A 12,754-nucleotide genomic window follows, 5' to 3' on the forward strand; every position below is an offset into this window, starting at 1 on the left:
TGATAAAGAGATGGTATAGTTTTGCTTGAGATGGGGCATCAGGTTTTTTACTTTTTTGTTTTGGCAAGATGATGAGCAATCACTTATAAAATATGAAAGAGCATACTAACTAAAAAGGAATTCAACGTTTATTTGATGAAAATCGGTTTTGAAATGGCTGAAATATTAAAAACCAAAGTGGTCCTAATAAAAGTCAGGCCAAAACTTTTATCAAGACTACTTTGTTTTTGGATATGTTATCTGTTCACCCTTTTTCTTACAAAAAAAAAATAAAATAAAGATCTGAGGTTCCATCTCAATCAAAACTAAACCATCCCTTTAACGAGTTACATACAACAGGATAGAAACAAAAATAAAGGGGGTCATCTCATGAGACCAACACCTACGAGTAAGACAGCCCACTAGGCAAATAAGGCCCATGAGTTTTCGGACATTAGGTAAAAACAGCCCACGAGTTCGACACTTTATAGGTAAAAACTGCCCACGAGTTCGACATTACAACACGGGGCTTAATGTGTCGGTACCGTGGGCCTTGTTTATTTAGTGTCGAGCTCATGTGCCGTATGACTCGTGGGCTGTATAACTCATGTGCTCTATGTCTCATGGGCTGTATGACTCGTGGGCTGTACTGTGACTCGTGAGTATTTATATTCTGTTCACCCTTTTTGTTGGATGGAAAATGAATTTAATCGAATCGAATCGAATCGAATCATGGGTGTCTTTCTCATAACGTGCACCCAAATAAGGTAATATAACGTATATTCGGTCTAATATCACTGATGACAAATAAAGGAGGGGGGGGGGGGTCTGCGTGCGTAAGAGGATGGAATGAAAAAAGAAGCATGTAAACAAAATATCCACACTTCTTTTTCCATGTAACAGTTTTGCTCAAGCTCTGACTTTTAGACAGTAACTTAGCTCCAGTACTATGATATGATCATTTTATAATGCATTCGTATAATTCAGCCAAACTCATGGTAACATTTATTCCAATTTTTACACTTTTTGAAACTCTGCGTTATTAAAGTGCCAACACGAAGTTCGCTACTCACCTTTTCAGCTCACATGTTAGATTTGATTGCACTCTAAATGGACGAAAATGAGTCATATTTTTTCCCTTTAGCATACACTTTCACTTAATTGACATTTCTTGCACTTCTAGTCGGAGGCAGAGTACGAAATTTTCTCCTTTTTTAAAGATAATTTCGGGTGTAGCAAGACCTAATTGAAGCCTTGCGAAATGTTTAATTTATCGTTTTAATGACTCTGTTTCGTTTTATGGGGAGACGTCTATGACGTCACAATAACCCTCTTAGCATAAAGATCTGAAAATGCAGCTGTCAATGAAAAAAAAAGGAAAAGAGAAAGAAAAAAGAGCTGCTTATGGTCACTATGTTATATAAAACAGCTACTCCAAGATCACAGTCTAAACTATTATTGAACAGAGTCAGCCTGTCATTCCTGTAGAGGGGAATATCTTTTCACGAGAGAGACTTTCCAGACGCCGTCATGAGAAAAGAGATACACATCATTAACCGACAGATGTCCTCGGGTTTTTGTTTGTTTGTTCGTTTGCTTGTTTGTGTGTGTGTGTGCGTGTGTGTGTGTGTGTGTGTGCGCGCGCGTGTGTGTTTCTTTTTCAAGAAAGCGTGATTTCATGCATGTCATAATTTCTGGTTATTAAACTGTTATTCTCACGTAGATTATTCAAGATTCCTGTCAACATCAAACTCGTGATTAAAAAGTGCCAGCTACGTCTCCTATCAGGAGCTCTTGACAGCGATTCACAACCATCAGTGACTCAAACCGTCTTTCAGGGTAATAACGACAACCTTAACATGGGGCAACATTGACAGGTTCACCTGTACAATTTGCTGAATTTTGCCACACGCATAAGCACGTACTTCTTTTTTTTTTTTTGGGGGGGGGGCACTATTGTCGCTTCAAGCACTTCTTATAAAAGTCTCACCCTGTGCATTAGTCAAAATTTATCCTATCGATCATAATGATAATAATGATAACAATAATAACTTTAATAATAATGATAATAATAATGATGATGATAATAATAATAATGATAATAATGATAATAATAATGATAATAATAATAATAGTAATAATAAAATTGTCTCCTTGATAACTTGACTATTTTGTCATGATTCAATACAAAACAATGTTTTGAAATGAATACATTATTGTACACTATATTATATGTTGATTTTTTTAACCTGATTATTTTGTCATTTGTATGTCATATTACTGTTATTAACATTATCATGAAATAATGTAGAAAATGTAGGCCTATACCTGCAAATAAACAGTAATGATTGCATATCTACCCTTTGCACCTCATCTCATCGCCATAGGTCATAAGTCATGCAAGTACCGCCAAGTAAAGGTAATGGACTTATAACAACTTTAATATGTTCTCAACACTGGATTCGGTCGTCGTTGAAAATAGTGATTGATACTTAATGGCTAAAAACATATTGTTCACGCATGCACAAAAAGAACCCCCCGCCCCCCTCCCAAAAAAAAAGAAAAGAAAAGAAAAGAAGGATATGTATGGAACATAGCAAATATACAATTAACAGCTATTTCATCTTTCCATTTGCCCCTCTTTTCTATCTGTCTCTCACTCTCTTTCATATATATTGGCATAGCATTTTACAAATTATTCAGGGGATACGACTGAACTGAGACTAACCTGTTGTTCATTACCCACTCCCGTAGCCACGACTCAACGGTGGGCTCGGCATCGTTGACGACGTTGTCGTCCATGTATCGCTTCACGAGGTTTCTCCTCAGCTTGTCGTAGACTCTCGGCGAGCGAGCCGTGTACCGCGGGTTCCCCAGCCGGGCTTTGTTTGCTATTCTCCAGTAATTTGATGCGTCTGAGGTGGAGACTAAGGCAATGAGGAGAACGGTTGCAACCAAGAGCACCCGCGTTGATTTATGATCCATGTTTGATTGTTGTGTGTGAGTGACCGTGTGCGTGCGCGCTTCTGAAGCGGCTGCGTCGTTGATTTCGATTCGTTGATTCAAACCTGTCTCTAGCTTCGCTGACGAATCAAATCACTGCGTGCGAACCTTCTCTTCTCTGCCGCTGATTTCACTTCTTTTGCTCTGTCCCTGAAAAATACATAAGGTATTGAAAAATGCTTGATAATGAAATCAATCTAAACAACTAAAGGAAAATACGAATGACAAACAACGTTCTCTAGCAAATTTCTTATGATAGCAAACAAATCTGAGAGGAGGGAATGAAACGAAGTCAAATAAAATGATTTTTTTTTTTTAAACAGAAATCAGCCATGCATTTTGATAGGAATGACTTTCCTATCATGGATGTCATAATTAGATATCATTATTGACGACGAATAAACATAAAAAACGGCTTACGTCATTCATACGTGCTCTTTGCGTTATTGAATTCTAACTGGCATTTTCATTAAAATCCGACCATGTAATAACGTCCATGATTTGTGAGTACCTATAAATAATAATCGCATTTGATTTGCCCACTTACGTCTAGCTGTCCAATAGACATGTATTGATTTGCGATAACCGCCACGTCTACCGCGAAAGCGTGACAGAAACTGACGACAAAGGAGAAATTTGATGGAAATCGTCTCAATCCTGGTGTAGTGCAGAATCTTGCAGTAGTAATATCGTCTGAAAACGTGCTTCGGGAAAGATTAGACTTACAGAAATCGTGACTCCCTCTTGATGCTTTTCTGTTGTTGTTGCTCAAGTATTTTCAAATACTGAATTCAGGTAAATTGTGAGTGGTGTTTGAATAAAAATATCTCTCAGTGATCAAAGCTTCTTAATTCTTTCATAAATCTACTGAGAAGCATCTGTCGTTGCTGATAAACACAATCTGTTTTTGATGAGTTTATCCAAACCGTAGGTGGAAGTCAATTCCGTGCACTGAATTTTTAGTCTGACATTCATAATTTTTTGTTCGAAGTGTATTCTCAGTGCTCTCTGAGTCTTAAATGGAAGAGTCTTAAACAACGGAGAAATTTGATGGAAATCGTCTCAATCCTGGTGTAGTGCAGAATCTTGCAGTAGTAATATCGTCTGAAAACGTGCTTCGGGAAAGATTAGACTTACAGAAATCGTTCCCTTAAAAAGATATACCTGTATGTTTAACCTTCTTGTATGGTCGTTTTCTAATGCGCTCTAATAACGTTCTGATCTACTTCTACATCTTAAAAACGGGTTCGGACGCTTCAACAATATCAAATTTTCACCGAAATGCACTTAACAATATGACGGAGTGGGGAGTGGGGGGGGGGGGTGTAGGAGCGCACCGTTCATCATGTCTTTGGTCAAACCATCTGGTATCCCATTGACATTAAGAACTGTCTCACAACCATAATTCATTTTGTTCGCCCCCATGTCTGCTACTTTCAAGCGCGTTTTATCGTGGTAATAAACGCCATGTTTTCATCAGCAACATGACTAATTCTGTTTATGAGATCTCATGTGAGAGTAATTGGTTTAGTCGTTTTATTGCCGTTAATGAGTTGTGCCGAATACGTGCTCGGAACGAAAATGAGTTTGTAAAAGGATTATATGACTCTCATTAAATCGTCATCTCCTTCAACCACAATTACAACCAAGCATTTCGATTAACCCCATCCTTGTTTACGGAATTTTGATTTGCTGGATGTTAAATCACTATACGGAATCAGCATAGATCCCGGATGCAAATCGTTAGCTGAAACAGAAAAGTGAAAGCGACGTATACGAAGTGTTCTTACATCCTTTGTCTGCTTTGCGTTACGACCGGCACAGAAAACTCCATAGCGTTGAACACAATATCCAATAAGTCCGCGGCACAGAAAGGGTTAAGGGATTAATGTCAAGAACACTTTACAGGAAGAAGGTCTTAAGAAATGATATGACAAAGAATCTTCCTTTTTAGGGCGTGCGTGTAACCATAGTAGATTTCTGGACATTTCCTTGCATTTCATTTTTCATGATAATAATCTAAATTTAGCTTACTCTTGCAAAGTAAGCGTGTCGTGTCTTAACCCCCCTCCCCAAAAAGTACGTGTTATCTGTAAGTTTATGGTAGCTTTAAACTCTCTCAAAATCTACTTTGTTTGCGCCTCGCGCTGACCGATCCTGTCACATATCACGTCGTTTCAGCCACTTAGTAAAAATAAATGTTGTGAGCAAACTCGTCATATTACTATAGACCTTCTAGAACAGAATGGACTTTTGGCATTTATTCATTTTTAAAGCATCACACACCCACAACTAGTACTCATCACCGTTAAAATGCCGCACTTTTATTTGCTAATAACTGTCTTGCTTGCTCTGCAAACGTGATAAATTCAGTATATGGACTTACTAGTAATTTCAGGCTCTCATGCCCATTGATGTGCAACGCGAAATTTTGTAGTTGTAATATCTTTTTGAAACGTGCTAAGAAGAAAATTAGAGTAGAGGGGACTCTCTCATTGCTTCGTGATCTTTACATCAGACTCAAATCCAATTCTTGTGTCTTGAGAAAAATGAAGTATAAAGACGTGCAAAAGCAGCGTTTGACCTTTAAAAGTAATTTTGCAATGCACTGCCTTTAAAGTTTGCTCTAGTTAATAATAAACCTAAACCACAAATTGGCTGGCAGACATTGGTGTCAAACTCCACTAATACTTTGGTAGTCTATCTCGGAAACTTACTGGAATATTGTGATAAAATATAAACTAACAATACAAAAGACGAACTTCTCAGACAGTTCTCACATCAGCGTTCATTAATGGGTCTAAGAAATGACACAAAACAAAACAATAATGACCGAACTGAATCTCTTGCTCTTAATTTGCTACCATGTCGAATTTGAAGAGTTTAATTTAGTCACTAATGTGTATATCCATCATTTCAAACACGTTTATCACGGTACTAAACAAGTGCACGCAACACAGGAGAGGCATCTGACAACTATTGGTGGCGTAAAACCTACGACAAAGTAGATAATTTCATTCGGAGTTTTCACAATCAATGAAATTAGAATGTCCTGATCGCGCCTAAAATCAAGATCAATATTTGACACTTAAGGGCCTATGCAATGCAAATGCATGTTGACTTGCGTTTATCATCACTCATGTGGCCAGAAGAATATCTGAATAGGTGTCATATAATTATTTCATACTAATTACATTCAATTTTTCTTTACATTACTTGCATACGCCTACAAAATAAAACTTTCCAAACTAATATTTTGTCGGTAACATCATCAGTCATTCACCACGAAAGTATGGCCTACTAATATGAATAACAAAAACAGTGGAATCCACCTTCCCCTAAACTGAACATATTAAAATTGCATGTTTTTATGTTAATAATCCAATTAACATAAGACATTGTAAGGAAACATGCAAGTTATTTGGTGTTAACAAGTTAAGTTCTTGGAATATAAGATATCATAAATATCAACACAAGCCTACATGCATTTGCATTGCACAGGTCCTTTAAGTCGTTCCTTCTTCCGACGAATTTAAAGGGAAAGTCCAGACAATTCCCATCATGTAGTATAAAAATCGATAGCTCCATGTATAGATTTGTGGAATTTAGTTTGGTCCTTGAGCAGAGAATCCAATATTCTGAAAAACTCAAAACAAATAGTGTAAATGGTGTAATTCAGTGTAATTATTACACTGAATTGTTGCTGAACAAGAATGCTGACATAGTAGACTCACATATTTTCAGAAATGTAGCAATGTAATTTCACTGCAATACCGCTTACTTAACAAGTTCCCCTGTGTAGAATTTGCGCATGCTTTCGTCTTTTGTTGTGCTTCCTTGAGCCTCCGTCCATGCATTCATATTGTGATGTCATCACCCTTGTTTATTGTGATTCGTTATAAGTTTTGAAAACATTCTTATTCCTCATTCCAACCACTATAAATTCAGAAACGCTGTACCCAGTATAACCGCGTTATGGTTGTTCAAATGTATTATAATAATAACAAAAAAATCATCTGGAGTTCTCCTTTAAGAGAGATTCCCAAATCCATAGATCATCCATTCGCACTATTCAGGTGACTGCATGGGTGATGCTGCAAAGTGGAAGATCAGAGAGTTTTTTTTTTTTTAATTGATAATTTGGAGCTGCCATATAAAGAGCACATAAAAAGCCATCAATTTGTAAATATTTGACTTTCTCGCAATGATCGTTCATTAACGCTTAGTCATAAAGCTCAAAGTACAGGTTCCCAAGTAAATGCGGTGGTGTGAGTTTGTATGTGTATGTGTTTGTGTGTGTGTTTCTGTCTGTCTGTCTGTCTGTCGGAGCTTCAGAGCAGCAGCAGCAGTTTAACGTATTAGCTCTGCTTTATTCTTGCGGTGCCCCTCGTTCACAAACACACACTAGTTTCACATACTCGCTCGCAAATGCTATACCCGACTTTAACGAGGAGAAATTCCTTCAAGAGCATTACGGGGCTTCGGGGATTCGTCAGCGCTAAGAGGTTCCATCCGAAACCCGCCATTCTCTTTAACATTACTCAAGGCAAACATAGAGATCCGAGTTAGCTGGAAATAAGTGTAATCAAGATGGCCTCCGTTAACTCCTCTTTCAGATACTTTGAGTAAGCGCACTAGAATGCATTAACCATTCATTGAATGGTTAGTTGACCTAGTTGTACAGAAGGTTGTAAAGAGAACCTCTTCTTTATAAGCTTTGAGAGCAGCAGCGAAATGACTCGGAGCGAGCCCCTTCCACTCGCATTAGGTAACTGATGAATGAATCACGTGATCAACACAGGACAAATAGATAGTTTAAGGACATGTGGGCGGTGTTATAGAGCAGGAGGCCCTATTGTTCGCCTTCACAAGGTCAAACACTGCAAGAAGTCAGGTGTTAAATATGAAACACCGAACTGGTGTTACATTTCCGGTGCTCATTTATGGTGTTAGATTAACACCTCCGGGTTTCATTTCAAAATATATTATTTTTTGATTAGTTTCTTAGTGACTGCTCTTCTTGTTGATTGTTAACTCCGACTAGACGATCAAGAATTTCCGTACTTGATTTTTGGAACAAAGATGTGAACACATTTACACCACAGTAACACCAGTTGGTATGTCTCCTATTAAAGCTGGACGGGTGTTATACCATTGACATTAACACCAGCAATACAAAAATTAGTCAACACCATGCGGTGTCACAGCTACAGTGTCAAATTAACACCACGAAGTGTCAGTTGAACAATGTCTTTTCAACACCATCACAACATACTTTTTACACCTGTGGGTGTGCTCCTCTATTGACTTTTGATCGGTGTTAGATTTAACACCCATTTTATTAAATCTAATACCGATTTTTTTTTTTCCGTAAAGGTCTACAGGTATGTACTCCCTTTGTGGGCAACATGACAAACTTGTCCATCGTGGCGCTCTAGACTTGAAACAAGCCTCCACCTACGAAAATTGAAAGTATATAATTAGACAACCTACTATACTCGGTCAAGGCGACTTTATAGGTAATAATCTCGCCATAAAAAAGGACGGTCCACGAAGGCGTCAAGTGACCCGAAGGCAATAAACTGACTGCATTAAGACTGGGGAATATGCGATGAAGAGTTGAAATGAGTTAATCACGAGTCGTGATGGGATGATGAGAGTAAAGGAGGGAAAACGGGGTGGTCCCGCGCCGATCCAATCGCATCTCATGGCAACCGATTTGAGAATCATGCTTGTCTGTGAAACCACGATTGTCACAACATACGCGCTGGGTGAAACAGACATTCATGTCGCCCGTACTCATAAATTCTTGATTGAGTTGGCACAATACCAACATCGCGCGCCAGCACGGAGGGAATACCGCAGGGAGAAATGATCCATCGTAGTGGCAAATCCGAGCTTGTGTTGGTTCAAGGCACCGAAACGGATGCAAAATTGTTTTCCATGCATGAATCAAAAAGCTGACTGATGAATTAAGAACTGATCACTCTGGAGGGTGTGCAAATCTGTGTCATCAATTTATGTAGCATACATTAGCTCGAATTCTCTGATAAGAAGAACAAACCCTACGGGATGGTTCCCTCTTCCCCCTCACTTTCTTTCGTTCCCGAAAACAGGTTACGTTTCTTCCCGGTGAAGATTTTCTTCCGGATCCGTTGTTTTAAAGGCTCAATGTTTGCTATAGGCCTACAATGATTGTACAACCATAAAAGAGCACTTGCTGTCTGCTGCAAATTCTGCTGTCGAAAAACTTCCCATTGTGGTACTAACTATTCATCCAACTAAACTTCATTAAAAAGTCGGTTGCTGAAAGGCTTACATATACGATCTGTATGATGTATTAACAGTTAAGGGGGTGGGGGCTGTGGAATAGTGGATAAGACTCTTGACTTTCCTTTGGAAGTCCTGATTTCGAATCATGTATAGTTTTTGGTGCGTTTTTTTTTACCCACCATGTCCCTCTCGATCAAGGTGTATATTCTAATGGGCAGGTCTATAATCATCTAGCAACGCTAAGGTAGTAATAATGGCAGGGCCCTCTAGTAGAGCGGTGTCAATATTAAAGAAGACAATTAATACGCAAGAAATAAAGAATCATTAGGGGAATTGTTGAGTGTATAGCGAGTGGAGTCATGCAGTAAATAGAATAAAAGTTTTTGAGAGAAGTCTGATGCAGTTGTACTAGTTTAATATCTACTTATGACGAGTTTTACCATTAAGTTGGTTTTTTTTTTGTCTATGTTGCCGCTCATAACCGAAAATCCCTTCTTCATATCCTTTTTTGGCTATAAACACATTTTAGTATATCTTTCTGTAGTAGAAAAGTCTGCCGTCACATTGGTTGTACGTATGTATGTTTGTATGTGTGTATGTATGTGTGTGTTGGTGTGGTGCGTGTGTGCGTGTGTGTGTGTGTGTGTATGTGTGTGTATGTTTACTGTTGTTACGGGACAAGGAGCAAGATTTGTACATTTTTAGAGTCCAACAGCGTAACAAAATGCTGTTTTCCCTTCCACTGGGCCGGAGAGAAATCAGAATAGCAAAGAGAACGGATATAAGACTTCAAAATTTAAGGAAATAGAAAAGTATTATAATATGCAGAGAAAAGGAGAGGCAGTGGGGGGGGGGGGGTAGAAAAAGAGGAAGAAAAAAAAAGAAAGTTTAACAGCTGGAACTACGTGTGGGGTTAACGCAAGGGAGAAGGTTCTTGTCACTCAATAAAAGACAGAACGTTAATCAGGGTACATGAGGAAAAAAATAGGAATATATAAGAGTTATAAAGATAAAGAGATGGACAGAGAGAATCAGCTGACTATATCATTCATTGTTTATATCATTCGAACAACGTAATTATGTGCGCGATTCCTATATTTCATCGCTGCTGGTGCGGAGTAGATGGGATTCAAAAAGAGACCCCCAATACTTTCGGGATTGTAAGAATCATGGAGATAATTCGTTAATGGCGGTAATATGACGTTGTCTATTCATCAAAAGTTCAACAGACTGACAGCTGGTCGACATAGAGGCGACTTCTGTGCCTGCGTTGTATAGGAATGTGGGATAGCGGGAAAAAATATATATGATATATACATGTACATCTATATCTATGTCTATATCTATATCTATACCTGTATCTGTATCTATATCTATATCTATATCTGTATCTATATCTATATCTATATCTATGTCTAAATCTATATCTATATGTCTATATCTATATCTATATCTATATCTGTAGATCATGTAGATATAGACGCAGATGTAGATATAGATAGAGATAGAGAGAGATACACAGAAAGAGAGAGCGAAATAGAAAAAAAAAGAAAGAGAAAGAGATAGATATATACACGTTGTATATATATATATGCATATATATATATATATATAGAGAGAGAGAGAGAGAGAGACAGACAGAGACAGAGACAGACAGACAGAGACAAAGAGAGACAGAGACAGAGAGAGAGACAGAGAGAGAGAGAGAGAGAGAGAGAGAGGAGAGAGAGAGAGAGAGATACGGGGTAGGAGAAAAAATGAGCAAAACGGAAGGACAAGGACGGGAAGTATCCCTTTTTGTCGAGTCCGGCGGATTGGTCGTTAATGGCAGCGGATGTTCCACCGAACAGAGCGGCGATCACGCAGCCCAGGGCAGGACACCCGTAGGTGGGTTGTGCGGAAGCTATCCCGTTACAGGTAGATCGTTCACGCTTTGACATAGCACGATCGCTCTCTCAACCTGCGCGATACCCACTCCTGCGCACCTGCTGTGAACGGCAGATAGCAAAGACCCTTTTCTTTCTTTTGTTTTCTTCCAGAAAAAACTCTGAGGCTATATTTGGATGTAGGGCGCGTCTATGTTTCGATGGAGAAGGTCACGCATTGCCTGACAAATTCGACCGCTGGTGCAGACACATGGTTAAAAATGAGTAAAAAAACAAAACAAAAACAATTAAATTGGCACAGAGTATTTGCGTGTGTGTGTGTGTGTGTGAGTGTGTGTATGTGTGTATGTGTAAGAAAAGAGAGAGAGAGAGAGAGAGAGAGAGAGAGAGAGAAAGGGGAACGGCTTGACTCTATGCGGACGCAAGAAAAGAGTAACCTACCTGAAATGAAAAAAACAACAACGAAAAACAAAAGCAAAAACAAACGGGGCGCACGCAGAGCGCACCCATCCAATGATAATCACACCTCCATAGAAAATTAAAGAACCATAGACTGTATAATAGATAAGGTGGAGAAATGCAAATGAGGTACCAAAAGGGACATTGAAGGACATGCTTGAACGGCAAATGTGAAATGGACCTTTCTTATTATATCAAAGACAATCAGTGAATGGATTAGCGATTCCTTTGTTGTATTATAGATATGCCAATGTAGGGCATTTTGATATATTGCGATATATCATTTAAAAAAACGGAAATGATTGCGGAGGCTGTGGTTGAGAATATAAAATCAATCAAGGAAGATTTAAAACTCAAGGTCGAAGGAATCTGTGTAAGTTAGTTGAGGCCTATTGATCCATCTGTTTTACTTTGACGTGAAAAGGACTTCGACAACCTTCAATCGTTGTACAGGAATTGCTACCATCTCTCTTCATTACATCGTCACTGATACTTGCGTATTAACTCCTGCCGTATTGATTTATGCGTCTCTATTGGACAGAAAAATAGGAGAGATCAACGGCAAATTATCAAAATCTAGACAGATTTGGGGAGGAAATATTTCAGTCATCTCAAGCATGACAGAAGAGAGAATGATGCCTTCCAAGAAGTTTGCTTCTCCCACTTGACCTATATTTCTCTACCGGCTTCTCGTATTCCTTCCTCCCACCCCCGATACGATAGCATAGTATCGATTGATGACGATTGAAGGAATTTCGTATAGCATGCGCGAGTCAAATGAGAGCCATCGAGACCAGATTTAGAAGGAGCCAGGCCGGCATCACGGCCCCCAACTTACCTCCTACTTCTGAACAACCGGTGGGCGGGATGACGTTGAGAGAACGCCGAAAGTGCAGCCGACGAAAGCAACGGGCTTTCGGATATGACTTCGGGAAGAAAGAAAGATGGGCCACTTCGAAAAGGGGATTGAGGAAGGGAATGAATTCCGCGTTTTGATATTAACATGACGAAGGATATAGTATATATTCCTGTAAGAAGGCAACTTGTTTCTTCCCTTGCATCTTGCCTGGGACAGAAATATTAGTCATCAATGGTATCTATTTGCGGAGACTGAACAATCTATTTGTAGGCAAAGCAAGCGATGAATTTTCATC

The 12,754-nt window shown here is 38.9% G+C and overlaps 1 protein-coding gene across 1 annotated transcript in view; it reads right to left on the minus strand.

The window, feature by feature from the left end:
* The window catches only part of LOC139743907 (uncharacterized), a 58,145-nt gene that overhangs the window by 12,514 nt on the left and 32,877 nt on the right, over positions 1 to 12,754 (minus strand). The window contains exon 2 of the mRNA XM_071654373.1: positions 2,708 to 3,132. Within this exon, the coding sequence (XP_071510474.1) occupies positions 2,708 to 2,964 (257 nt within the window). The 5' untranslated portion in view covers positions 2,965 to 3,132. The remainder of the gene's footprint in view (positions 1 to 2,707; positions 3,133 to 12,754) is intronic.

This window comes from Diadema antillarum, unplaced genomic scaffold (assembly GCF_040938485.1).
Source record: "Diadema antillarum isolate AM-2024a unplaced genomic scaffold, OU_Dant_1.0 seq00001121_RagTag, whole genome shotgun sequence".
In the NCBI taxonomy this organism is placed as follows: Eukaryota; Metazoa; Echinodermata; class Echinoidea; order Diadematoida; family Diadematidae; genus Diadema; species Diadema antillarum.